The sequence below is a fragment of the Diplotaxodon limnothrissa genome, linkage group LG3 (genome assembly GCF_057381915.1).
Source record: "Diplotaxodon limnothrissa isolate DT_005_m linkage group LG3, D_limnothrissa_male_GT1.1, whole genome shotgun sequence".
Classification (NCBI taxonomy): domain Eukaryota; kingdom Metazoa; phylum Chordata; class Actinopteri; order Cichliformes; family Cichlidae; genus Diplotaxodon; species Diplotaxodon limnothrissa.
In genome coordinates this window covers 66,907,851-66,935,733 of record NC_140598.1, presented here as the reverse complement: position 1 = coordinate 66,935,733, position 27,883 = coordinate 66,907,851, and the positions used below count along the sequence as shown (strand labels likewise).

The 27,883-nt window shown below is 43.4% G+C and overlaps 1 protein-coding gene across 1 annotated transcript in view; it reads right to left on the bottom strand.

The window, feature by feature from the left end:
• The window catches only part of LOC146636946 (uncharacterized), a 306,161-nt gene extending 278,599 nt beyond the window's left edge, over positions 1-27,562 (bottom strand). The window contains exons 1-2 of the mRNA XM_085350405.1: positions 27,113-27,562; positions 20,024-20,037 (exon numbers count right to left, since the gene is read on the bottom strand). Of these exons, the coding sequence (XP_085206531.1) occupies positions 20,024-20,037; positions 27,113-27,562 (464 nt within the window). The remainder of the gene's footprint in view (positions 1-20,023; positions 20,038-27,112) is intronic.
• Positions 27,563-27,883: the final 321 nt, after the last annotated feature.

Genomic DNA, 27,883 nt, shown 5'->3' with positions numbered 1-27,883 from the left:
GGCACAGGCTGGTTAGTTATTTAATTGTTTCAGCTTAGTTTATCTAAAACTTCAGTGCACGGTTGCAGGGATCAGCTGACACAGATCGCTGGTACAGGCTGGTTAGTTATTTAATGGTTTCAGCCAAGTTTATCTAAAACTTCAGTGCACGGTTGCAGGAATCAGCTGACACAGATCGCTGGCACAGGCTGGTTAGTTATTTAATGGTTTCAGCTTAGTTTATCTAAAACTTCAGTGCACGGTTGCAGGGATCAGCTGACACAGATCGCTGGCACAGGCTGGTTAGTTATTTAATGGTTTCAGCTTAGTTTATCTAAAACTTCAGTGCACGGTTGCAGGGATCAGCTGACACAGATCGCTGGTTAGTTATTTAATGGTTTCAGGTTAGTTTATTTGATCTAAGACTTCAGTGCATGGTCGCAGAGATCAGCTGACACAGATCGCTGGTTAGTTATTTAATGGTTTCAGCTTTGTTTATTTGATCTACAACTTCAGTCCACGTTCGCAGGGATCAGCTGACACAGATCTCTGGCACAGCCTGGTTGGTTATTTAATGGTTTCAGCTTAGTTTATTTGATCTAAAACTTCAGTGCACGGTTGCAGGGATCAGCTGACACAGATCGCTCGCACAGGCTGGTTAGTTATTTAATTGTTTCAGCTTACTTTATTTTCTGTAAAACTTCAGTGCACAGTTGCAGGGATCAGCTAACACAGATCCCTGACACACACTGGTTAGTTATTTAATGGTTTCAACTTAGTTTATTTTCTCTAAAAATTCAGTGCACGGTTGCAGGGATCAGCTGACACAGATCGCTGGCACAGGCTGGTTAGTTATTTAGTGGTTTCAGCTTAGTTTATTTGATCTAAAACTTCAGTGCACGGTTGCAGGGATCAGCTGACACAGATCGCTCGCACAGGCTGGTTGGTTATTTAATGGTTTCAGCTTAGTTTATTTGATCTAAGACTTCAGTCCACGTTCGCAGGGATCAGCTGACACAGATCGCTGGCACAGGCTGGTTAGTTATTTAATGGTTTCAGCTTAGTTTATTTGATCTAAAACTTCAGTGCACGGTCGCAGTGATCAGCTGACACAGATCCCTGACACACGCTGGTTAGTTATTTAATGGTTTCAACTTAGTTTATTTTCTCTAAAACTTCAGTGCACGGTTGCAGGGATCAGCTGACACAGATCGCTGGCACAGGCTGGTTAGTTATTTAGTGGTTTCAGCTTAGTTTATTTTATCTAAAACTTCAGTGCACGGTCGCAGTGATCAGCTGACACAGATCGCTGGTTAGTTATTTAATGGTTTCAGCTTTGTTTATTTGATCTACAACTTCAGTCCACGTTCGCAGGGATCAGCTGAAACAGATCGCTGGCACAGGCTGGTTAGTTATTTAGTGGTTTCAGCTTAGTTTATTTTATCTAAAACTTCAGTGCACGGTCGCAGGGATCCGCTGACACAGATCGCTGGCACAGGCTGGTTAGTTATTTAATGGTTTCAGCTTAGTTTATTTGATCTAAAACTTCAGTGCACGGTTGCAGGGATCAGCTGACACAGATCGCTCGCACAGGCTGGTTGGTTATTTAATGGTTTCAGGTTAGTTTATTTGATCTAAATCTTCAGTGCACGTTCGCAAAGATCAGCTGAAACAGATCGCTGGCACAGATCCCTTGCACAGGCTGGTTAGTTATTTAATGGTTTCAGGTTACTTTATTTTATCTTAAACTTCAGTGCACGGTCGCAGGGATCCGCTGACACAGATCGCTGGTTAGTTATTTAATGGTTTCAGCTTAGTTTATTTGATCTAAGACGTAAGTGCACGGTTGCAGGGATCAGCTGACACAGATCGCTGGCACAGGCTGGTTAGTTATTTAATGGTTTCAGCTTAGTTTATTTGATCTAAAACTTCAGTGCACGGTTGCAGGGATCAGCTGACACAGATCGCTGTCACAGGCTGGTTAGTTATTTAAATGGTTTCAACTTAGTTTATCATAAAAAACTTCAGTGCACGGTTGCAGGGATCAGCTGACACAGATCGCTGGCACAGGCTGGTTAGTTATTTAGTGGTTTCAGCTTAGTTTATTTGATCTAAAACTTCAGTCCACGTTCGCAGGGATCAGCTGACACAGATCTCTGGCACAGCCTGGTTGGTTATTTAATGGTTTCAGCTTAGTTTATTTGATCTAAAACTTCAGTGCACGCTTGCAGGGATCAGCTGACACAGATCGCTGGCACAGGCTGGTTGGTTATTTAATGGTTTCAGGTTAGTTTATTTGATCTAAGACTTCAGTGCACGTTCGCAAAGATCAGCTGAAACAGATCGCTGGCACAGGCTGGTTAGTTATTTAATGGTTTCAACTTAGTTTATTTTATCTTAAACTTCAGTGCACGGTCGCAGGGATCCGCTGACACAGATCGCTGGCACAGGCTGGTTAGTTATTTAATGGTTTCAGCTTAGTTTATTTGATCTAAAACTTCAGTGCACGGTTGCAGGGATCCGCTGACACAGATCGCTGTCACAGGCTGGTTAGTTATTTAAATGGTTTCAGGTTAGTTTATTTGATCTAAGACTTCAGTGCATGGTCGCAAAGATCAGCTGACACAGATCCCTGACACACGCTGGTTAGTTATTTAATGGTTTCAGCTTAGTTTATTTGATCTAAAACTTCAGTGCACGTTCGCAGGGATCAGCTGACACAGATCTCTGGCACAGCCTGGTTGGTTATTTAATGGTTTCAGCTTAGTTTATTTTCTCTAAAACTTCAGTGCACGGTTGCAGGGATCAGCTGAAACAGATCGCTGGCACAGGCTGGTCAGTTATTTAATGGTTTCAGCTTAGTTTATCTAAAACTTCAGTGCACGGTTGCAGGGATCAGCTGACACAGATCGCTGGCACAGGCTGGTTAGTTATTTAATAGTTTCAACTTAGTTTATTTGATCTAAAACTTCAGTGCACGGTTGCAGGGATCAGCTGACACAGATCGCTGGCACAGGCTGGTTAGTTATTTAATGGTTTCAGCTTAGTTTATCTAAAACTTCAGTGCACGGTTGCAGGGATCAGTTGACACAGAGCGCTGGCACAGGCTGGTTAGTTATTTAATGGTTTCAGCTTAGTTTATTTGATCTAAAACTTCAGTGCACGGTTGCAGGGATCAGCTGACACAGATCGCTCGCACAGGCTGGTTGGTTATTTAATGGTTTCAGGTTCGTTTATTTGATCTAAGACTTCAGTGCACGTTCGCAAAGATCAGCTGAAACAGATCGCTGGCACAGGCTGGTTAGTTATTTAATGGTTTCAACTTAGTTTATTTTATCTTAAACTTCAGTGCACGGTCGCAGGGATCAGCTGACACAGATCGCTGGTTAGTTATTTAATGGTTTCAGCTTAGTTTATCTAAAACTTCAGTGCACGGTTGCAGGGATCAGCTGACACAGATCCCTGGCACAGGCTGGTTAGTTATTTAATGGTTTCAGCTTAGTTTATCTAAAACTTCAGTGCACGGTTGCAGGGATCAGCTGACACAGATCCCTGGTACAGGCTGGTTAGTTATTTAATGGTTTCAGCTTAGTTTATCTAAAACTTCAGTGCACGGTTGCAGGGATCAGCTGACACAGATCCCTGGCACAGGCTGGTTAGTTATTTAATGGTTTTAACTTAGTTTATTTGATCTAAAACTTCAGTGCACGATTGCAGGGATCAGCTGAAACAGATCGCTGGTACAGGCTGGTTAGTTATTTAATGGTTTCAGCCAAGTTTATCTAAAACTTCAGTGCACGGTTGCAGGGATCAGCTGACACAGATCCCTTGCACAGGCTGGTTAGTTATTTAATGGTTTCAACTTAGTTTATTTTATCTAAAACTTCAGTGCACGGTCGCAGGGATCCGCTGACACAGATCGCTGGCACAGGCTGGTTAGTTATTTAATGGTTTCAACTTAGTTTATTTGATCTAAAACTTCAGTGCACGGTTGCAGGGATCAGCTGACACAGATCCCTGGCACAGGCTGGTTAGTTATTTAATGGTTTCAACTTAGTTTATTTGATCTAAAACTTCAGTGCACGGTTGCAGGGATCAGCTGACACAGATCCCTGGCACAGGCTGGTTAGTTATTTAATGGTTTCAACTAGTTTATTTTCTCTAAAAATTCAGTGCACGGTTGCAGGGATCAGTTGACACAGAGCGCTGGCACAGGCTGGTTAGTTATTTAATGGTTTCAGCTTAGTTTATTTGATCTAAGACTTCAGTGCACGTTCGCAAAGATCAGCTGAAACAGATCGCTGGCACAGGCTGGTTAGTTATTTAATGGTTTCAACTTAGTTTATTTTATCTAAAACTTCAGTGCACGGTCGCAGGGATCAACTAACACAGATCCTTGGCACAGGCTGGTTAGTTATTTAATGGTTTCAACTTAGTTTATTTTCTCTAAAAATTCAGTGCACGGTTGCAGGGATCAGTTGACACAGAGCGCTGGCACAGGCTGGTTAGTTATTTAATGGTTTCAGCTTAGTTTATTTTGATCTAAGACTTCAGTCCACGTTCGCAGGGATCAGCTGAAACAGATCGCTGGCACAGGCTGGTCAGTTATTTGATGGTTTCAGCTTAGTTTATCTAAAACTTCAGTGCACGGTTGCAGGGATCAGCTGACACAGATCGCTGGCACAGGCTGGTCAGTTATTTAATGGTTTCAACTTAGTTTTTTGATCTAAAACTTCAGTGCACGGTCGCAGGGATCAGCTGAAACAGATCGCTGGCACAGGCTGGTCAGTTATTTAATGGTTTCAGCTTAGTTTATCTAAAACTTCAGTGCACGGTTGCAGGGATCAGCTGAAACAGATCGCTGGCACAGGCTGGTTAGTTATTTAATGGTTTCAGCTTAGTTTATTTGATCTAAAACTTCAGTGCACGGTTGCAGGGATCAGCTGACACAGATCGCTGGCACAGGCTGGTTAGTTATTTAATGGTTTCAGCTTAGTTTATCTAAAACTTCAGTGCACGGTTGCAGGGATCAGCTGAAACAGATCGCTGGCACAGGCTGGTTAGTTATTTAATGGTTTCAGCTTAGTTTATCTAAAACTTCACTGCACGGTTGCAGGAATCAGCTGACACAGATCGCTGGCACATGCTGGTTAGTTATTTAATGGTTTCGGTTTGGTTTATTTTATCTAAAACTTCAGTGCACGGTTGCAGGGATCAGCTCACACAGATCGCTGGCACAGGCTGGTTAGTTATTTAATGGTTTCAGCTTAGTTTATCTAAAACTTCAGTGCACGGTTGCAGGAATCAGCTGACACAGATCGCTGGCACATGCTGGTTAGTTATTTAATGGTTTCGGTTTGGTTTATTTTATCTAAAACTTCAGTGCATGGTTGCAGGGATCAGCTGACACAGATCGCTGTCACAGGCTGGTTAGTTATTTAAATGGTTTCAGGTTAGTTTATTTGATCTAAGACTTCAGTGCATGGTCGCAAAGATCAGCTGACACAGATCCCTGACACACGCTGGTTAGTTATTTAATGGTTTCAACTTAGTTTATTTGATCTAAAACTTCAGTGCACGGTTGCAGGGATCAGCTGACACAGATCGTTGGCACAGGCTGGTTAGTTATTTAATGGTTTCAACTTAGTTTATCTAAAACTTCAGTGCACGGTTGCAGGGATCAGCTGACACAGATCGTTGGCACAGGCTGGTTAGTTATTTAATGGTTTCAACTTAGTTTATCTAAAACTTCAGTGCACGGTTGCAGGAATCAGCTGACACAGATCGCTGGCACAGGCTGGTTAGTTATTTAATGGTTTCGGTTTGGTTTATTTTATCTAAAACTTCAGTGCACGGTTGCAGGGATCAGCTGACACAGATCGCTGGCACAGGCTGGTTAGTTATTTAATGGTTTCAGCCAAGTTTATCTAAAACTTCAGTGCACGGTTGCAGGGATCAGCTGACACAGATCGCTGGTTAGTTATTTAATGGTTTCAGCTTAGTTTATCTAAAACTTCAGTGCACGGTTGCAGGGATCAGCTGACACAGATCCCTGGCACAGGCTGGTTAGTTATTTAATGGTTTTAACTTAGTTTATTTGATCTAAAACTTCAGTGCACGATTGCAGGGATCAGCTGAAACAGATCGCTGGTACAGGCTGGTTAGTTATTTAATGGTTTCAGCCAAGTTTATCTAAAACTTCAGTGCACGGTTGCAGGGATCAGCTGACACAGATCGCTGGCACAGGCTGGTTAGTTATTTAATGGTTTCAGCTTAGTTTATTTTATCTAAAACTTCAGTGCACGGTCGCAGGGATCCGCTGACACAGATCGCTGGCACAGGCTGGTTAGTTATTTAATGGTTTCAGCTTAGTTTATTTGATCTAAGACTTCAGTCCACGTTCGCAGGGATCAGCTGACACAGATCGCTGGCACAGCCTGGTTGGTTATTTAATGGTTTCAGCTTAGTTTATTTGATCTAAAACTTCAGTGCACGGTTGCAGGGATCAGCTGACACAGATCCCTGGCACAGGCTGGTTAGTTATTTTGTGGTTTCAGCTTAGTTTATTTTGATCTAAGACTTCAGTCCACGTTCGCAGGGATCAGCTGAAACAGATCGCTGGCACAGGCTGGTCAGTTATTTAATGGTTTCAGCTTAGTTTATCTAAAACTTCAGTGCACGGTTGCAGGGATCAGCTGACACAGATCGCTGGCACAGGCTGGTTAGTTGTTTAGTGGTTTCAGCTTAGTTTATTTGATCTAAAACTTCAGTCCACGTTCGCAGGGATCAGCTGACACAGATCTCTGGCACAGCCTGGTTGGTTATTTAATGGTTTCAGCTTAGTTTATTTGATCTAAAACTTCAGTGCACGGTTGCAGGGATCAGCTGACACAGATCGCTCGCACAGGCTGGTTAGTTATTTAATGGTTTCAGGTTAGTTTATTTGATCTTAAACTTCAGTGCACGGTCGCAGGGATCCGCTGACACAGATCGCTGGTTAGTTATTTAATGGTTTCAGCTTAGTTTATTTGATCTAAAACTTCAGTCCACGTTCGCAGGGATCAGCTGACCCAGATCGCTGGCACAGGCTGGTTAGTTATTTAATTGTTTCGGCTTAGTTTATCTAAAACTTCAGTGCACGGTTGCAGGGATCAGCTGACACAGATCGTTGGCACAGGCTGGTTAGTTATTTAATGGTTTCAACTTAGTTTATCTAAAACTTCAGTGCACGGTTGCAGGAATCAGCTGACACAGATCGCTGGCACAGGCTGGTTAGTTATTTAATGGTTTCGGTTTGGTTTATTTTATCTAAAACTTCAGTGCACGGTTGCAGGGATCAGCTGACACAGATCGCTGGCACAGGCTGGTTAGTTATTTAATGGTTTCAGCCAAGTTTATCTAAAACTTCAGTGCACGGTTGCAGGGATCAGCTGACACAGATCGCTGGTTAGTTATTTAATGGTTTCAGCTTAGTTTATCTAAAACTTCAGTGCACGGTTGCAGGGATCAGCTGACACAGATCCCTGGCACAGGCTGGTTAGTTATTTAATGGTTTTAACTTAGTTTATTTGATCTAAAACTTCAGTGCACGATTGCAGGGATCAGCTGAAACAGATCGCTGGTACAGGCTGGTTAGTTATTTAATGGTTTCAGCCAAGTTTATCTAAAACTTCAGTGCACGGTTGCAGGGATCAGCTGACACAGATCGCTGGCACAGGCTGGTTAGTTATTTAATGGTTTCAGCTTAGTTTATTTTATCTAAAACTTCAGTGCACGGTCGCAGGGATCCGCTGACACAGATCGCTGGCACAGGCTGGTTAGTTATTTAATGGTTTCAGCTTAGTTTATTTGATCTAAGACTTCAGTCCACGTTCGCAGGGATCAGCTGACACAGATCGCTGGCACAGCCTGGTTGGTTATTTAATGGTTTCAGCTTAGTTTATTTGATCTAAAACTTCAGTGCACGGTTGCAGGGATCAGCTGACACAGATCCCTGGCACAGGCTGGTTAGTTATTTAATGGTTTCAACTTAGTTTATTTTCTCTAAAAATTCAGTGCACAGTTGCAGGGATCGGTTGACACAGAGCGCTGGCACAGGCTGGTTAGTTATTTAATGGTTTCAGCTTAGTTTATTTTATCTAAAACTTCAGTGCACGGTTGCAGGGATCAGCTGACACAGATCGCTGGCACAGGCTGGTTAGTTATTTTGTGGTTTCAGCTTAGTTTATTTTGATCTAAGACTTCAGTCCACGTTCGCAGGGATCAGCTGAAACAGATCGCTGGCACAGGCTGGTCAGTTATTTAATGGTTTCAGCTTAGTTTATCTAAAACTTCAGTGCACGGTTGCAGGGATCAGCTGACACAGATCGCTGGCACAGGCTGGTCAGTTATTTAATGGTTTCAACTTAGTTTTTTGATCTAAAACTTCAGTGCACGGTCGCAGGGATCAGCTGAAACAGATCGCTGGCACAGGCTGGTCAGTTATTTAATGGTTTCAGCTTAGTTTACCTAAAACTTCAGTGCACGGTTGCAGGGATCAGCTGACACAGATCGCTGGCACAGGCTGGTTAGATATTTAATGGTTTCAGCTTAGTTTATCTAAAACTTCAGTGCACGGTTGCAGGGATCAGCTGACACAGATCGCTCGCACAGGCTGGTTGGTTATTTAATGGTTTCAGGTTAGTTTATTTGATCTAAGACTTCAGTGCACGTTCGCAAAGATCAGCTGAAACAGATCGCTGGCACAGATCCCTTGCACAGGCTGGTTAGTTATTTAATGGTTTCAACTTAGTTTATTTTATCTTAAACTTCAGTGCACGGTCGCAGGGATCCGCTGACCCAGATCGCTGGTTAGTTATTTAATGGTTTCAGCTTAGTTTATTTTATCTAAAACTTCAGTGCACGGTCGCAGGGATGAGCTGACACAGATCGCTGGTTAGTTATTTAATGGTTTCAGCTTAGTTTATCTAAAACTTCAGTGCACGGTTGCAGGGATCAGCTGACACAGATCCCTGGCACAGGCTGGTTAGTTATTTAATGGTTTTAACTTAGTTTATTTGATCTAAAACTTCAGTGCACGATTGCAGGGATCAGCTGAAACAGATCGCTGGTACAGGCTGGTTAGTTATTTAATGGTTTCAGCCAAGTTTATCTAAAACTTCAGTGCACGGTTGCAGGGATCCGCTGACACAGATCGCTGGCACAGGCTGGTTAGTTATTTAATGGTTTCAGCTTAGTTTATTTTATCTAAAACTTCAGTGCACGGTCGCAGGGATCCGCTGACACAGATCGCTGGCACAGGCTGGTTAGTTATTTAATGGTTTCAGCTTAGTTTATTTGATCTAAGACTTCAGTCCACGTTCGCAGGGATCAGCTGACACAGATCCCTGGCACAGGCTGGTTAGTTATTTAATGGTTTCAACTAGTTTATTTTCTCTAAAAATTCAGTGCACGGTTGCAGGGATCAGTTGACACAGAGCGCTGGCACAGGCTGGTTAGTTATTTAATGGTTTCAACTAGTTTATTTTCTCTAAAAATTCAGTGCACGGTTGCAGGGATCAGTTGACACAGAGCGCTGGCACAGGCTGGTTAGTTATTTAATGGTTTCAGCTTAGTTTATTTGATCTAAGACTTCAGTGCACGTTCGCAAAGATCAGCTGAAACAGATCGCTGGCACAGGCTGGTTAGTTATTTAATGGTTTCAACTTAGTTTATTTTATCTAAAACTTCAGTGCACGGTCGCAGGGATCAACTAACACAGATCCCTGGCACAGGCTGGTTAGTTATTTAATAGTTTCAACTTAGTTTTTTGATCTAAAACTTCAGTGCACGGTTGCAGGGATCAGCTGACACAGATCGCTGGCACAGGCTGGTTAGTTATTTAATAGTTTCAACTTAGTTTATTTGATCTAAAACTTCAGTGCACGGTTGCAGGGATCAGCTGACACAGATCGCTGGCACAGGCTGGTTAGTGATTTAATGGTTTCAGCTTAGTTTATCTAAAACTTCAGTGCACGGTTGCAGGGATCAGCTGAAACAGATCGCTGGCACAGGCTGGTTAGTTATTTAATGGTTTCAGCTTAGTTTATCTAAAACTTCACTGCACGGTTGCAGGAATCAGCTGACACAGATCGCTGGCACATGCTGGTTAGTTATTTAATGGTTTCGGTTTGGTTTATTTTATCTAAAACTTCAGTGCACGGTTGCAGGGATCAGCTGACACAGATCGCTGGCACAGGCTGGTTAGTTATTTAATGGTTTCAGCTTAGTTTATTTTATCTAAAAATTCAGTGCACGGTTGCAGGGATCAGCTGACACAGATCGCTCGCACAGGCTGGTTAGTTATTTAATGGTTTCAGCTTAGTTTATTTTATCTAAAACTTCAGTGCACGGTTGCAGGGATCAGCTGACACAGATCGCTGGCACAGGCTGGTTAGTTGTTTAGTGGTTTCAGCTTAGTTTATTTGATCTAAAACTTCAGTCCACGTTCGCAGGGATCAGCTGACACAGATCTCTGGCACAGCCTGGTTGGTTATTTAATGGTTTCAGCTTAGTTTATTTGATCTAAAACTTCAGTGCACGGTTGCAGGGATCAGCTGACACAGATCGCTCGCACAGGCTGGTTAGTTATTTAATGGTTTCAGGTTAGTTTATTTGATCTTAAACTTCAGTGCACGGTCGCAGGGATCCGCTGACACAGATCGCTGGTTAGTTATTTAATGGTTTCAGCTTAGTTTATTTTATCTAAAAATTCAGTGCACGGTTGCAGGGATCAGCTGACACAGATCGCTCGCACAGGCTGGTTAGTTATTTAATGGTTTCAACTTAGTTTATTTTATCTAAAAATTCAGTGCACGGTTGCAGGGATCAGCTGACACAGATCGCTGGCACAGGCTGGTTAGTTGTTTAGTGGTTTCAGCTTAGTTTATTTGATCTAAAACTTCAGTCCACGTTCGCAGGGATCAGCTGACACAGATCTCTGGCACAGCCTGGTTGGTTATTTAATGGTTTCAGCTTAGTTTATTTGATCTAAAACTTCAGTGCACGGTTGCAGGGATCAGCTGACACAGATCGCTCGCACAGGCTGGTTAGTTATTTAATGGTTTCAGGTTAGTTTATTTGATCTAAAACTTCAGTCCACGTTCGCAGGGATCAGCTGACCCAGATCGCTGGCACAGGCTGGTTAGTTATTTAATTGTTTCGGCTTAGTTTATCTAAAACTTCAGTGCACGGTTGCAGGGATCAGCTGACACAGATCGTTGGCACATGCTGGTTAGTTATTTAATGGTTTCGGTTTGGTTTATTTTATCTAAAACTTCAGTGCACGGTTGCAGGGATCAGCTGACACAGATCGTTGGCACAGGCTGGTTAGTTATTTAATGGTTTCAACTTAGTTTATCTAAAACTTCAGTGCACGGTTGCAGGAATCAGCTGACACAGATCGCTGGCACAGGCTGGTTAGTTATTTAATGGTTTCGGTTTGGTTTATTTTATCTAAAACTTCAGTGCACGGTTGCTGGGATCAGCTGACACAGATCGCTGGCACAGGCTGGTTAGTTATTTAATGGTTTCAGCTTAGTTTATCTAAAACTTCAGTGCACGGTTGCAGGGATCAGATGAAACAGATCGCTGGCACAGGCTGGCTAGTTATTTAATGGTTTCAGCTTAGTTTATTTGATCTAAAACTTCAGTGCACGGTCGCAGGGATCAGCTGACACAGATCGCTGGTTAGTTATTTAATGGTTTCAGCTTAGTTTATCTAAAACTTCAGTGCACGGTTGCAGGGATCAGCTGACACAGATCCCTGGCACAGGCTGGTTAGTTATTTAATGGTTTTAACTTAGTTTATTTGATCTAAAACTTCAGTGCACGATTGCAGGGATCAGCTGAAACAGATCGCTGGTACAGGCTGGTTAGTTATTTAATGGTTTCAGCCAAGTTTATCTAAAACTTCAGTGCACGGTTGCAGGGATCAGCTGACACAGATCCCTTGCACAGGCTGGTTAGTTATTTAATGGTTTCAACTTAGTTTATTTTATCTAAAACTTCAGTGCACGGTCGCAGGGATCCGCTGACACAGATCGCTGGCACAGGCTGGTTAGTTATTTAATGGTTTCAGCTTAGTTTATTTGATCTAAGACTTCAGTCCACGTTCGCAGGGATCAGCTGACACAGATCGCTGGCACAGCCTGGTTGGTTATTTAATGGTTTCAGCTTAGTTTATTTGATCTAAAACTTCAGTGCACGGTTGCAGGGATCAGCTGACACAGATCCCTGGCACAGGCTGGTTAGTTATTTAATGGTTTCAACTTAGTTTATTTTCTCTAAAAATTCAGTGCACGGTTGCAGGGATCGGTTGACACAGAGCGCTGGCACAGGCTGGTTAGTTATTTAATGGTTTCAGCTTAGTTTATTTTATCTAAAACTTCAGTGCACGGTTGCAGGGATCAGCTGACACAGATCGCTGGCACAGGCTGGTTAGTTATTTTGTGGTTTCAGCTTAGTTTATTTTGATCTAAGACTTCAGTCCACGTTCGCAGGGATCAGCTGAAACAGATCGCTGGCACAGGCTGGTCAGTTATTTAATGGTTTCAGCTTAGTTTATCTAAAACTTCAGTGCACGGTTGCAGGGATCAGCTGACACAGATCGCTGGCACAGGCTGGTCAGTTATTTAATGGTTTCAACTTAGTTTTTTGATCTAAAACTTCAGTGCACGGTCGCAGGGATCAGCTGAAACAGATCGCTGGCACAGGCTGGTCAGTTATTTAATGGTTTCAGCTTAGTTTATTTGATCTAAGACTTCAGTCCACGTTCGCAGGGATCAGCTGACACAGATCCCTGGCACAGGCTGGTTAGTTATTTAATGGTTTCAACTAGTTTATTTTCTCTAAAAATTCAGTGCACGGTTGCAGGGATCAGTTGACACAGAGCGCTGGCACAGGCTGGTTAGTTATTTAATGGTTTCAACTAGTTTATTTTCTCTAAAAATTCAGTGCACGGTTGCAGGGATCAGTTGACACAGAGCGCTGGCACAGGCTGGTTAGTTATTTAATGGTTTCAGCTTAGTTTATTTGATCTAAGACTTCAGTGCACGTTCGCAAAGATCAGCTGAAACAGATCGCTGGCACAGGCTGGTTAGTTATTTAATGGTTTCAACTTAGTTTATTTTATCTAAAACTTCAGTGCACGGTCGCAGGGATCAACTAACACAGATCCCTGGCACAGGCTGGTTAGTTATTTAATAGTTTCAACTTAGTTTTTTGATCTAAAACTTCAGTGCACGGTTGCAGGGATCAGCTGACACAGATCGCTGGCACAGGCTGGTTAGTTATTTAATAGTTTCAACTTAGTTTATTTGATCTAAAACTTCAGTGCACGGTTGCAGGGATCAGCTGACACAGATCGCTGGCACAGGCTGGTTAGTGATTTAATGGTTTCAGCTTAGTTTATCTAAAACTTCAGTGCACGGTTGCAGGGATCAGCTGAAACAGATCGCTGGCACAGGCTGGTTAGTTATTTAATGGTTTCAGCTTAGTTTATCTAAAACTTCACTGCACGGTTGCAGGAATCAGCTGACACAGATCGCTGGCACATGCTGGTTAGTTATTTAATGGTTTCGGTTTGGTTTATTTTATCTAAAACTTCAGTGCACGGTTGCAGGGATCAGCTGACACAGATCGCTGGCACAGGCTGGTTAGTTATTTAATGGTTTCAGCTTAGTTTATCTAAAACTTCAGTGCACGGTTGCAGGAATCAGCTGACACAGATCGCTGGCACATGCTGGTTAGTTATTTAATGGTTTCGGTTTGGTTTATTTTATCTAAAACTTCAGTGCACGGTTGCAGGGATCAGCTGACACAGATCGCTGGCACAGGCTGGTTAGTTATTTAATGGTTTCAACCAAGTTTATCTAAAACTTCAGTGCACGGTTGCAGGGATCAGCTGACACAGATCCCTTGCACAGGCTGGTTAGTTATTTAATGGTTTCAACTTAGTTTATTTTATCTAAAACTTCAGTGCACGGTCGCAGGGATCCGCTGACACAGATCGCTGGCACAGGCTGTTTAGTTATTTAATGGTTTCAGCTTAGTTTATTTGATCTAAGACTTCAGTTCACGTTCGCAGGGATCAGCTGACACAGATCCCTGGCACGGCCTGGTTGGTTATTTAATGGTTTCAGCTTAGTTTATTTGATCTAAAACTTCAGTGCACGGTTGCAGGGATCAGCTGACACAGATCCCTGGCACAGGCTGGTTAGTTATTTAATGGTTTCAACTTAGTTTATTTTCTCTAAAAATTCAGTGCACGGTTGCAGGGATCAGTTGACACAGAGCGCTGGCACAGGCTGGTTAGTTATTTAATGGTTTCAGCTTAATTTATTTGATCTAAAACTTCAGTGCACGGTCGCAGGGATCAACTAACACAGATCCCTGGCACAGGCTGGTTAGTTATTTAATGGTTTCAACTTAGTTTATTTTCTCTAAAAATTCAGTGCACGGTTGCAGGGATCAGTTGACACAGATTGCTGGTACAGGCTATTTAGTTATTTAATGGTTTCAGCTTAGTTTATTTTGTCTAAAACTTTTGTGCACGGTTGCAGGGATCAGCTGACACAGATCCCTGGCACAGACTGGTTAGTTATTTACTGGTTTCAGCTTAGTTTATTTGATCTAAAACTTCAGTTCACGGTCACAGGGATCGGCTGACACAGATCTCTGGCACAGGCTGGTTAGTTATTTAATGGTTTCAACTTAGTTTATCTAAAACTTCAGTGCACGGTCGCAGGGATCCGCTGACACAGATCGCTGGTTAGTTATTTAATGGTTTCACCTTAGAGTAAATTATCTAAATCTTCAGTGCACGGTTGCAGGGATCAGCTGACACAGATCGCTGGCACAGGCTGGTTAGTTATTTAATGGTTTCAGCTTAGTTATTTAATAGTTTCACCTTAGTTTATTTGATCTAAGACTTCAGTGCACGGTTGCAGGGATCAGCTGACACAGATCGCTGGCACAGGCTGGTTAGTTATTTAATTGTTTCAGCTTAGTTTATTTGATCTAAGACTTCAGTGCACGGTTGCAGGGATCAGCTGAAACAGATCGCTGGCACAGGCTGGTTAGTTATTTAATTGTTTCAGCTTAGTTTATCTGAAACTTCAGTGCACAGTTGCAGGGATCAGCTGACACAGATCCCTGGCACAGGCTGGTTAGTTATTTAATGGTTTCAACTAAGTTTATTTTCTCTAAAACTTCAGTGCACGTTCGCAAAGATCAGCTGAAACAGATCGCTGGCACAGGCTGGTTAGTTATTTAATGGTTTCAGCTTAGTTTATTTGATCTAAAACTTCAGTCCACGTTCGCAGGGATCAGCTGACACAGATCGCTGGCACAGGCTGGTTAGTTATTTAATGGTTTCAGCTTAGTTTATTTGATCTAAAACTTCAGTGCACGGTTGCAGGGATCAGCTGACACAGATCGCTGGCACAGGCTGGTTAGTTATTTAATGGTTTCAGCTTAGTTATTTAATAGTTTCACCTTAGTTTATTTGATCTAAGACTTCAGTGCACGGTTGCAGGGATCAGCTGACACAGATCCCTGGCACAGGCTGGTTAGTTATTTAATGGTTTTAACTTAGTTTATTTTCTATAAAACTTCAGTGCACGGTTGCAGGGATCAGCTGACACAGATCCCTGGAATAGGCTGGTTAGTTATTTAATGGTTTCAACTTAGTTTATCTAAAACTTCAGTGCACGGTCGCAGGGATCCGCTGACACAGATCGCTGGTTAGTTATTTAATGGTTTCAGCTTTGTTTATTTGATCTAAAACTTCAGTCCACGTTCGCAGGGATCAGCTGACACAGATCGCTGGCACAGGCTTGTTAGTTATTTAATGGTTTCAGCTTAGTTTAATTTATCTAAATCTTCAGTGCACGGTTGCAGGGATCAGCTGACACAGATCGCTGGTACAGGCTGGTTAGTTATTTAATGGTTTCAACTTAGTTAATTTTCTCTAAAACTTCAGTGCACGGTTGCAGGGATCAGCTGAAACAGATCGCTGGCACAGGCTGGTTAGTTATTTAGTTGTTTCAGCTTAGTTTATCTAAAACTTCAGTGCACAGTTGCAGGGATCAGCTGACACAGATCCCTGGCACAGGCTGGTTAGTTATTTAATGGTTTCAGCTAAGTTTATTTTCTCTAAAACTTCAGTGCACGGTCGCAGGGATCCGCTGACACAGATCCCTGGCACAGGCTGGTTAGTTATTTAATGGTTTCAACTTAGTTTATTTTCTGTAAAACTTCAGTTCACGGTCACAGGGATCGGCTGACACAGATTGCTGGTACAGGCTATTTAGTTATTTAATGGTTTCAGCTTAGTTTATTTTGTCTAAAACTTTTGTGCACGGTCGCAGGGATCAGCTGACACAGATCGCTGGCACAGGCTGGTTAGTTATTTAATGGTTTCGGCTTAGTTTATTTGATCTAAGACTTCAGTGCACGGTTGCAGGGATCAGCTGACACAGATCCCTGGCACAGACTGGTTAGTTATTTACTGGTTTCAGCTTAGTTTATTTGATCTAAAACTTCAGTTCACGGTCACAGGGATCGGCTGACACAGATCTCTGGCACAGGCTGGTTAGTTATTTAATGGTTTCAGCTTAGTTTATCTAAAACTTCAGTGCACGGTTGCAGGGATCAGCTGACACAGATCCCTGGCACAGGCTGGTAAGTTATTTAATGGTTTCAGCTTAGTTTATCTAAAACTTCTGTGCACGGTCACAGGGATCAGCTGACACAGATCGCTGGCACAGGCTGGTTAGTTATTTAATGGTTTCAGCTTAGTTCATCTAAAACTTCAGTGCACGGTCGCAGGGATCAGCTGACACAGATCGCTGGCACAGGTTGGTTAGTTATTTAATGGTTTCAGCTTAGTTTATCTAAAACTTCAGTGCACGGTCGCAGGTATCAGCTGACACAGATCTCCGGCACAGGCTGGTTAGTTATTTAATGGTTTCAGCTTAGTTTATCTAAAACTTCAGTGCACGGTCGCAGGTATCAGCTGACACAGATCGCAGGCACAGGCTGGTTAGTTATTTAATGGTTTCAGCTTAGTTTATTTGATCTAAAACTTCAACTGCAACTGCAACTTCAGTGCACTGAAGATTTAGATAAAATAAACTAAGCCGAAACCATTAAATAACTAACCAGCCTTAACAGGAATTTTTGTCAGCTGATCCCTGCGACCATGCACTGAAGTTTTACATCAAATAAACCAGTGGTTCCCAAACTTTTTTTGCTAGGCCCCCATTTGTTTTACAAGAAAAATGTTCGCGCCCCCCCTTGCGCGCTCACGCACGCACGAACACATCCTCCAACCACACACACCCATATTTTGCTCCATTGCGGTTTATTTCACACCGCAAACATTTAGTAAACAATTAAGCAAATACAAGTAATCTGCAATAAATTACAGGTAGTAAGAAAATAAACTACCAACACTTTTACGCTAGGTCCACACCTGTAGAACATCTGACCAATGTTGTTCATTAATGCTGCTTTAATATACCTGTTCCGTATTAGTATGCTGCGCATGCACGCAGTGAGATGGGAAGCAAGAGGAGGGAACCCGCCCCCGGGAATGGAATGACTAACGTGTAATGGTTGCTTTGTTTCGAAGTAAATGATGCTCGATGATATTCACGAACCCTGAGTCATTATTGAACGACAAACATGGTGTCAGAAGTTGTGGTTCGGTCATCTACTCCAGCACTGCCGACGGAGTGGTAAGACTAAAGTTTTCCCAGCACTTTACGGACGAAGCAAGCAAGTAACCAGCTAGCGTTGCTAGGCTATCGTAGCAAGAGGCTATTAAACGTCAACGACCATGTCGGACGGATTCCGTAGACCAGACCCATTGGTGTTTTGTGGAAACATCGCCGAGAAGTGGCGTATATTCGAGCAGGAATACGACATATTTATAGCCGCTGCTCATTCTGATAAGGATCCTCGGACCAGAGCGTTCATCCTGCTAAACCTAGCCGGCTCTGAAGCCATCGAGCGGGAGCGCGCATTCGTTTATGCACCCGCTGTGCACGCGGGGGAAGGAGAACACAGACGACTGGTGACCGAAGCAGAATCGAGAGAAGACCCGGAATGCCTAAAGCGCAAATTTCGTGAACTCTGTAATCCCCAAACAAACATAACAATGGAAAGGCACAAGTTTAACACCAGAAACCAACGGCCAGATGAAACAATTGAGTCTTATGTGAGTGACTTAAAAAATAAGGCAGGCAGTTGTAAATTTGGCCAGCTTAAAGACGAGCTCATCAGAGATAGACTCGTTTGTGGCATAAACAGCGACAGCATGAGAAAGCAATTGCTGCGCGACAGCGACTTAACTTTGAGTAAAGCAATTGAAATGTGCCAGATATTCGAGCAGACAGATCGACATACGAAAGCTCTAGCGGCTCCAAAGCAAATGGCGGCAAAGGTCGACACTTTGCATCACACAATAAAGAAAAAGAATCCACACAAAGTCAAGACAAAGACAGGCAATGAACGGCGTGCAACGCATCCAGAACATAGGCTCGCTCACGCAATCACAAACTGTAACAACTGCGCCCCCCCTTGCCATGAGGCAAAAAGGGACAAATGCCCAGCATATGGCCAGCAATGCCATAAGTGCCAAAAATGGAATCATTTCCAGAAATGCTGCAAGTCATCACAAACACGGCAATTCAAAAAGAGACCCGTAAATCACATTGAAATGCAGGCGCACGGCAGCGATGAAGAAATGTTCTATGTGAATGGAATTGACATAGACACTATAAATCCCTGCTTTCCATACAAGAATGACATTTTCACCACGGTGCATATTAATGGAAAACCCTTAGAGCTCAAAGTGGACACTGGCGCCAAATGTAATGTCATGCCAGCTAACCTTTTTGAACAACTGAGACATGATGAAAAACTCATGCCATCACGAAACACTAAACTGGTGGCATATGGGGGAGAGGAAATTCAAACAGCTGGCACAGCAACACTCTCATGCCACTCTGCAGGCAAGGACTACCCTCTGCAGTTCTTCATAGTGAAACGAGACGTACAACCCCTACTTGGCTTACCAGACTCACTTCACTTACAATTAATCACACTAAACAAAGAAGTCCACCATGTGACTAAGGAAGTGGAAATGCTCCTTTTGGCAGATAACACTTGACCACCAATCATCCATGCTCACAACTTTCAGCTCACCGTTTGGCAGATTCCGCTTTCATGCCATATGGAATAAACTCAGCCAGTGAGGTGTTCCAGCGTGCAATGGAGCAGATCTTTGCTGGATACCCCTGTGCTATCATTGTCGATGACATACTCATCGGTGGAAGAGATATGAAAGAGCATGAACACAATCTCAGAAAAGTACTCGACCGTGCAAGGGAAGTCAAGCTGAGACTTAACCCCCTGAAGTGCAAATTCAGTCTCAAAGAAGCCTGCTACGTTGGCCACGTCTTCACAAGCGAGGGCTTGAAGCCTGACCCAGCAAAGACCAAATCAATTGAAGAGATGCCCACACCTGAAAACGTCACAGCTCTCCAACGCTTCTTAGGGATGATTAATTACCTAGGAAAGTTCATTCCTAATTTCAGCGAGCTTTCAGCCCCACTTCGGGAGCTAACGTGCAAAGACGTACAGTGGTGTTGGCTCAAGCAGCATCAAGATGCATTCCATGCTTTAAAACGAAGCCTGATCAGTCCTCCTACCCTCAGATATTACGACGTAAAGAAACCCGTCACGCTAACGTGTGACGCATCGCAGCATGGACTCGGGGCTGCATGCCTCCAAGAAGGCGCCCCGATTGCCTACTCATCTCGTACTCTGACACAGACAGAAACGCGCTATGCGCAGATTGAGAAGGAGCTTCTTGCAGTCGTATTTGGTTGTTCCAAGTTTAATGATTACATCTATGGGAAACAAATCCAAATTGAAACCGATCATCAGCCATTAGTCACTATCTTGAACAAGCCAATACATTCAGCTCCAGCCAGACTGCAACGCATGATGCTTAGGCTGCAAAAGTACAACTTTCAGATAGTGTACAAAAAAGGCTCGCAGATGTACCTCGCCGACACTTTATCCCGTGCTCCCACAACCTCGACGGATCAGAACAGTGATGAAACAGCTGACTACGAGATCATGTCGATCCAGCAAATCTCTTCTTACAGGCTGATGCAGCTAAAGGAACATACTGCCTCAGATCCAGAGCTACAGAAACTGAGCACTGTCATAATGAGAGGATGGCCTTGCAGACAAACTCAGCTGCCCACAGAACTTCGTCAATACCACCCATATCGAGACGAACTCACTCTAGAAGATGGCATTGTCATGAAAGGGCTGAAAACAGTGATTCCTAAATCTTTGCAAAAAGATTATATCGTCATCCTCCACAGAGGGCACCCAGGCATGGAAGCTACTAAACGCAGGGCCCGTGGCATTGTGTTTTGGCCCACAATGACAGCAGATATTGAGCAAGAAACAGCTGCGTGTCCAGTGTGCAACAGCACAAGGCCACATCAACAGAAAGAGCCGTTAAAGCTACATCCAGTGCCGGACCTACCCTGGTCAACCGTCGCCACCGACATCTTCGAGTGGAACGGACAACATCACCTGGTTGTAGTCGACTCTTACTCAGGTTGGTTCGAAGTAGACCTGCTTCCAGACCTAACCGCCAACACTGTCATCACAAAGCTCAAAAGACACTTTTCTGTCCATGGCAGCCCGCACAAAGTAATATCAGAAAACGGCACTCAGTTCACCAGCCAACGCTTTGCAGACTTTGCTTCAGCATGGGACTTTGTTCATGTGACAAGTAGCCCAGAATACCCGCAGGCCAATGGATTGGCTGAACGTGCGGTTCGCAGTGCAAAGCAGTTGATGGAAAGATCAAAGAGAGATGGAACGGATGTCTTCCTTAACCTACTCAATCTCCGCAACGTGCCACGAGACAACACATTAGGTTCCCCAGCTGAAAGGCTGATGTCAAGACAGACGCGCACGACCCTACCCGTGTGTAGACGTCTGCTCGTTCCCAGCCCCAAAAGCAACAGAACAGTTAAAACAAACCTACTTCACAAGCGCCAGGCACAAAAGAGATACTATGACAAGTCCAGCAGACCCCTCCGCCCCCTCATGCCAGGTGAGGTTGTGCGGATGCAAACGCGTCAAGGACATGACTCCTTAGGAACCATCAAGGAAGCCCGCGAAGAGCCCAGATCGTACATCGTCCAGTCAGGAGCTGGAGAGTACAGGCGAAACCGCAGACATATCCTCCCAGTCTCTGAACCGCCACCACCACACGGAGATTCCCGTGATGATTACACCGCAGCCCAACCACCTACCACTGACTCCCCACAGCACATCCAAGAACCCGTGACACAAACCGACGAACAAACACATAGCCACACGCAACACTTCACACAAGCCCCAGTCCAGTCCCCCTGTCGCCCGGCACGTGATGCTTACATCACACGATCTGGGAGGGTCTGCAAACCAAACCCCAAGTATGAACACTAAGGCATTAGAGATGGACAGTAACACAAAAAAGAAAAAAAAAAGTGGACAGTACAAGTGATGTGATGTCAGCAAAGTTAAATGCTCTCCGTGTCCTTACCAATGACACAGTTCAAGGTGTGAAGTAATTTGTTAATGTTTAGGCTAGAATGTTATGATATGGACATGTTGTTAACGTGTTATTGCTAAAGGTGTTGTTAGCAGTTTATACAGCCATAAGCTAAAGAGAGGGGATGTAGAACATCTGACCAATGTTGTTCATTAATGCTGCTTTAATATACCTGTTCCGTATTAGTATGCTGCGCATGCACGCAGTGAGACGGGAAGCAAGAGGAGGGAACCCGCCCCCGGGAATGGAATGACTAACGTGTAATGGTTGCTTTGTTTCGAAGTAAATGATGCTCGATGATATTCACGAACCCTGAGTCATTATTGAACGACAAACAACACCTATACAGGTATTTTTGAAAATGCAGCTGTTTCGTCCACACCTAAATGGCATTTGGAATCACCTAAAACGGAGATTTTTTTTTAAACTCCTTTTTTGCGTTTACGTGTGGACGAGGAATACAGAGTTCGTCACTCAACGTCAAAGGTATGTGCCTTTTTTCACGTCACGCTGTGCGGTACGTTATTGTTTACATGAGATGAATTGCAGAATGGCAGATAGAATGGCAGACAGAATGACAAAATACTGTTACTGTTAATCTGACTATCCCACTGTAACTTTACTGTATAAAGAGCTAACATCTCCAAAATGTCAGGAGTAGTTAGTCATTACAAGAAGTGTTTGTGAACTAAAAATCAAGAATGTGGGATACTGTTTGTCCATAATTTGGAGAGCCCAGCGCGTGCTCACGACGAAGGTAAAACCAATTAAGCAGGGGAGACCTACCTTGGCACTTGTGCAGGTGAAGCCAAAGGGAAGATATGCTTTCTAGTCTTTGGCTTAGAATGAAGTTGGTTTGGAAACATATTCAGCGATGCTTCATCTCCTGATTTGCGTTTGTGTGGGCACCCCGTGCTAGCAGTGTACAAGCATTGTTTCTTTGTTTTTGCTTTTTCCTTTTCATACCGCGCCCCCCCTGCCATGGCTCTGCGCCCCCCCCCCCCCCCCCCCCCCCCCCCCAGGGGGCGGTCCCCACACTTTGGGAAGCTCTGTCAGGGAAAGGGGGGCACAAAGAAATACTTTTTTTTCTTATTCTCATTTAAAATGTCTAGCTTTTAATAAATAATTATCTTAAGATAATCAAATCGCAGTTTTTATCTAATGTAAAATGTATAGATATCATACATATACCAACAAGACTGTACATCACTGTCACAACAGCGTTTGTTTTCATTCAAAGGCTTTATAGCTTTAATACCTGGTGGGCCGGTCTCTAGTCAAAATGCCAGGGCCGATTTTTTTTGTCCCAGTCCAGCCCTGGGCACGACACGCAGTGAAGTAATCTGAGAAGGTGCATTAAAAAATAAATGGCCGGGCCAGCGGTGCACATCGCAAATTAGCTCGCATAGACACATTAGTTGTGCCGCTTCTTAATGACAGTATCTTAGCTAACAAGCCCAACTACCAGATTCAACTTGTAATTGGTTAAAAATAAGAGGGACGTTGCTAGCTGGCAGTTTTTTCAAGCAATGTTGAAATTTCCACATTCTGACACTTCAAATGCTTCAGGAGCTTTCAGCTCAGTGCAGCATCAGCACCACGGAAATACACGGATACATCTGTAGACTCGAGACAGAATTCAAAATGTGTTTTCGGGACTTTCAGGTGTATGGACCAATGTTTTCTTCTCAAATCACATCAGAAAGCTTTTTTTTTTTTTTTCTTTTAAATGACATCAGAAACAGCAGTATGCGACATTACGTGATGGCAGAGCTTCAGTTCATCCTTTGTCATTTTTTTTTTTTTTTTTTTTTTTTAATAAATAGGACAGGGGGAATGAATGAGAGAAAGAGGGGGAGAGAAAGAAAGAAAACCAACGGTGAGAAGGGGGGGGGAAGAGAGAGAAAAAAAAAAAAAAAAAAAAAGAACTCCTGGGTCACCTGTATGGAGAAAAAAAAAAAACAAACAAACAAACAAACAGAGGAGACAGCAAACAACAAAGAGCAACATAATAATAGAGAAAACAAAGCACCATCACAATAAACTAGCTAGCCATAGATATCAATATTTACTAAATAATAAACGATATTGTGCAGCACGCAAGATAGACAGCGCACAGTGTGCTTTGAGGTAGCAGCCAAGAAAGCTTTAGTCCGCGTCTGTGAATACCCATGTGTGCATACCTGTGTGGATCAGCATGCTTGCATTCCAAAGGTTTCTCCATGTAATGATCTGCTAGGGAGTGTGGGGGGGCCACAGCCCCGTCCTCCAGGGTGTGAAGCGGGTATGGAGGAGATCAAAACTCCAGACATCCAGAGGCCCCCAGAACACAAGAGACCATGGAAGACCAACAGAGGGGCAGCCGCGCCACTGTTCCAGTAAGAGCTGAGGAGAGTCCCAGATGAGGGCTCGCCCAGCAGCCGCGGAGCAGAAGTCAGGGGGAGTTGCAGTGACGCGCCCGTGAGCTCCGCCGGCCCCCAGCTGCGCCTGAGTGACCGAGCCCCAGGCCGAGAGGCCGGGGGCACCCCACCTCCAAAGGGGCCCGAGCGAGCCCCAGGCCCCAGGCCCCGACAAGCGGCCGCCAAGGAGTGAGCCGGTGTGTACCCGGACGCCCACCCCCAGACACAAAGAACCACCAACACACCGACACCTGAGGGAGTCCGCCACCGGCAGGGGAAGTGGTGGTGGGTGGAGATAGGCCTCCAAACCTTGGAGGGCCTGAGGTGTCCCCAGAGAGGTGGCGTCTGATACCCAACCTGACATATAGACACAGACATACAGGCACACACAGACACAAACATCCATTCCCACCCTCATGCTCTCATCAGAAAGCTTTAATGAGCAGCTGGATTTGTCCCGCATTAACTGGCTGGACACAGAGGACATCCAAATGCAGCTGATTGAACTAAAGAGCTCGACTCTGTGGGGGTCGAAGTTTGCAGAACTACGAACGCAGCTGGAATCCACAGCTGTGTGTGTTCATGGAGCTGCATTTTCACCTGCTGGACATCACTACCTGACAAGCTTAACTGTCTTTAGAACATTGCAGAGGCCTCATTGACAGTATTTGGCTCTACATATCTGTGTGAGCAGATTTTCTCTCACATGAAGAGTGTCCTTAGGCAGCCGTCTGAATGCTGGACACTCGGAGACCTGTGTCTCTGAGTGGGAGACCAGAGATCACATTAACATGTGTATCTCTGTATTAACCAACATGCCATATTGGCCCAGTTTATTTTTCTTATCATTATTGTGAGGAGACCATAAATAGCATTTGCATTTTCTGCTGTACAGTTCATTTGCTGTTATAGATTTCTTGTTATGGATAAAAAGTGTATTTTTTTTGTTTCAAAATAGCTGATAACTATTCGCTGATAGCTGCAAGTGTGACAGGTTGAAGGACTACTGCATATGCTGTTCAGTTAATACAAATTCATATCAGTTGATATGAGGACGAAAATAATGTAAATATGGTAAGAAAATGGTTAAGAGTTTATTATTTTTCATGTTATATTAATTGCTTTCATGTTACTTAAGAGAACTACAATCTATACATCAGTGATTGGCTAGTAAGCCTTTTCTGGGATCGATTAGTAGTGTCTCTATTCTCCACTAGAGGGCTTTCGCGCGTTCTCCTCACTGCAATAAACTACTGCATGAGAGACGCAAGTCATAATCACTCTCGTAATTCTTTCCCCCCTGTTTTCAGGGGTGTAACACCAACATCTACGAACAAATATAGTTCTATAAAGTTGTTTTATATAGTGTGTGACTGTTAATATAAAGCATTATTAAATTTATTGCTAATACATCATATGGCACATTGACTTCTGAGAAAATTTTAGATGGCTTTTAGATAGTGTCAATAGGAAAATTGTACTTAGTAGTCAGTATAATCTTTTAATGATATAAGTTTGCATATGGTAGAATACTGCATGTAATCATTTGTGTTTAGAAGTATATAGTTGGTGGCATATTGAAAGAATGTCTGTAACATTCCAGGGTGTTCACACCCACATCCTAGGAGTATGGGAGAGGTCGTACCTTGTCTTATTGTTTTACGGTAGAATTAACGTAGCTATATCTGTCTTAGTCTAAGTGCCTTTTGGTTTGATGAACTGCTGGACTTCGAGACCAGCAGGTGTAGGGAAGTCATTTATGGGGTCACACTCTGACCCACCACACACACTACACACACCACACACACGTACAGCTCCACATTTCAATGTATGGAACAAACGCCCACTGAAGCATATAAATAAAGACCGGGGCAGTTTCTCAGTGCGAGTCTGTTCTGGAGACTGCCCTTGCTAGCAAGAAGTTCTGTGTGTTTCTCTTCTCTGAGTCTTTACTGAAGAAGTGTTTTAGAGTATATTTCTTAACAGATAGAAAGGTTGCCGACCCCTGATCTAGCCAAAACCAATCAATAAACAGCATCACTGTGCCTATCCTCAGCTATCGATATTATGACAAACCAATTCAAGGGACTCATCTAAGCTTTGCAATCCCATCTGTTAACACATACCCACTAGACATATAATACACCATGCATCCTTCTACTTGCCCATTCATCTAAGCATCCACCGATCTGCTCCAGCTCGGTAATCATACGAATAATAGCCCCTGTGTTGTTTCCATGGCAGTTATGAGATTGATGTTGTAATATTCAGAGAGTATGCTTTCATGTACGAGCACAATCTTCAATCATATTTAGGCATCCATGTTTGTGGTTTGGGACGTTCGTGGCTTACAGTAAACGTCTGAACAGAAACAGCTGTAAGGATATCTGGCACCTGTAACACACTAATTCCACTGGTACAGTTTTAAGACCTTTGCACTTCTTGAGGCCATCCTTCAGCAGAAAATTAGGTGTTACTACAATAAACACGCATGGTTTCACCTGAGGAATGCAAATCTTTTCTCCCAGGCTGAGGTGTGCCGAGAGATCTGCAACACCAAACTTCAGAGCTTGAAAAGCCAGTTATCAGGCTGTGAGTGTTGACTCGAGTCAGGTTTAATGAAAAAAAAAAGAATTAGAGCATCTTCATTTGGAGCAGAGCAGAGACAGTGCAAGGGGAAAATGTAAACATTTGGTTCAGTTAGTTGTCTGATAATTAATTTGTCAGCACCTCATCCAGAATTGCAGCACAAAATCCTCTAGTCAAACAAAATCCTCACAATTCTGCCAAGTTGCAGAGAGTGAAGCTTTGATCAGTGCATCTGAAAACTCTATCAAAAGAAGCAATAACTAAGACACATGAGACATGCACTTAGAAAAGAAAGAAAATATCTCCCTGTCATTGGCTTTCATTTGAAAATGAAATTAGAATGACAACATGTTAATATGCTTGCAAATTATTTTAATGGGTTGATAAACATTTGTGGAAGTGCCGATGTAGGGCAGGATGCTTCCTACACCTGTGGCATGCACTTGTGTTTCTGTAAATGAATTGCTTGGACGAAGCGTTTTCCACAGTTATTACAGGGGAATGGTTTTTCTCCTGTGTGAATACGCTGGTGCATTTTCAAGTTCCCTAAGTGAGAGAACCTTTTTCCACACTCATCACAGGGGAATGGTTTTTCTCCCGTGTGGGTGTATTGGTGTCTTTTCAAAGGACTTCGGTGAGTGAAGGTCTTTCCACACTCTTCACAGAGGAATGGTTTTTTTCCACTGTGCCCAAACTGATGCACCTGAAGATGAACTAACTGGGCAAAGCTCTGGCCACACTGATCACAAGAATAGGGTTTTTGTCCAGTGTGCAGACGCTGATGGACCTTCAAACTTAATAGTGTTTTGAACATTTTCCCACACTGCTCACAGAGGTATCGTTTGGTGTGAACTTTTGTGCGCAGATCCAGCTGTTCTTCAGTTGAATCTACCCCCTTCTTATGGTGAGGTCTTCTTTGCATTTTCCCGGTCTGTATATAAAGAGAAAGAAGAGATGGACAGAGTAACAACAATCTACAACCATTTGATCTGATAGACTTCCTCCTTACAAAGACTGAGGTGTTGTGAAAAAGTGGAAATGGGAAATTACTGAAGAGTTGTTGTGTCCTTCTTTCATAAACTCCTCCCGCCAGGTGAGGGATGAAAAACGTGTTTGTAGTCAGAAGATGTTTTGATGCAGTCAGCATGCTCATTACCCCAACAATATTTTGCATATTAATTATACATGTTTTTTACCCATTTATATGTAACTTAAACAGGCTATTTACAAGTAAGCAAAGTAA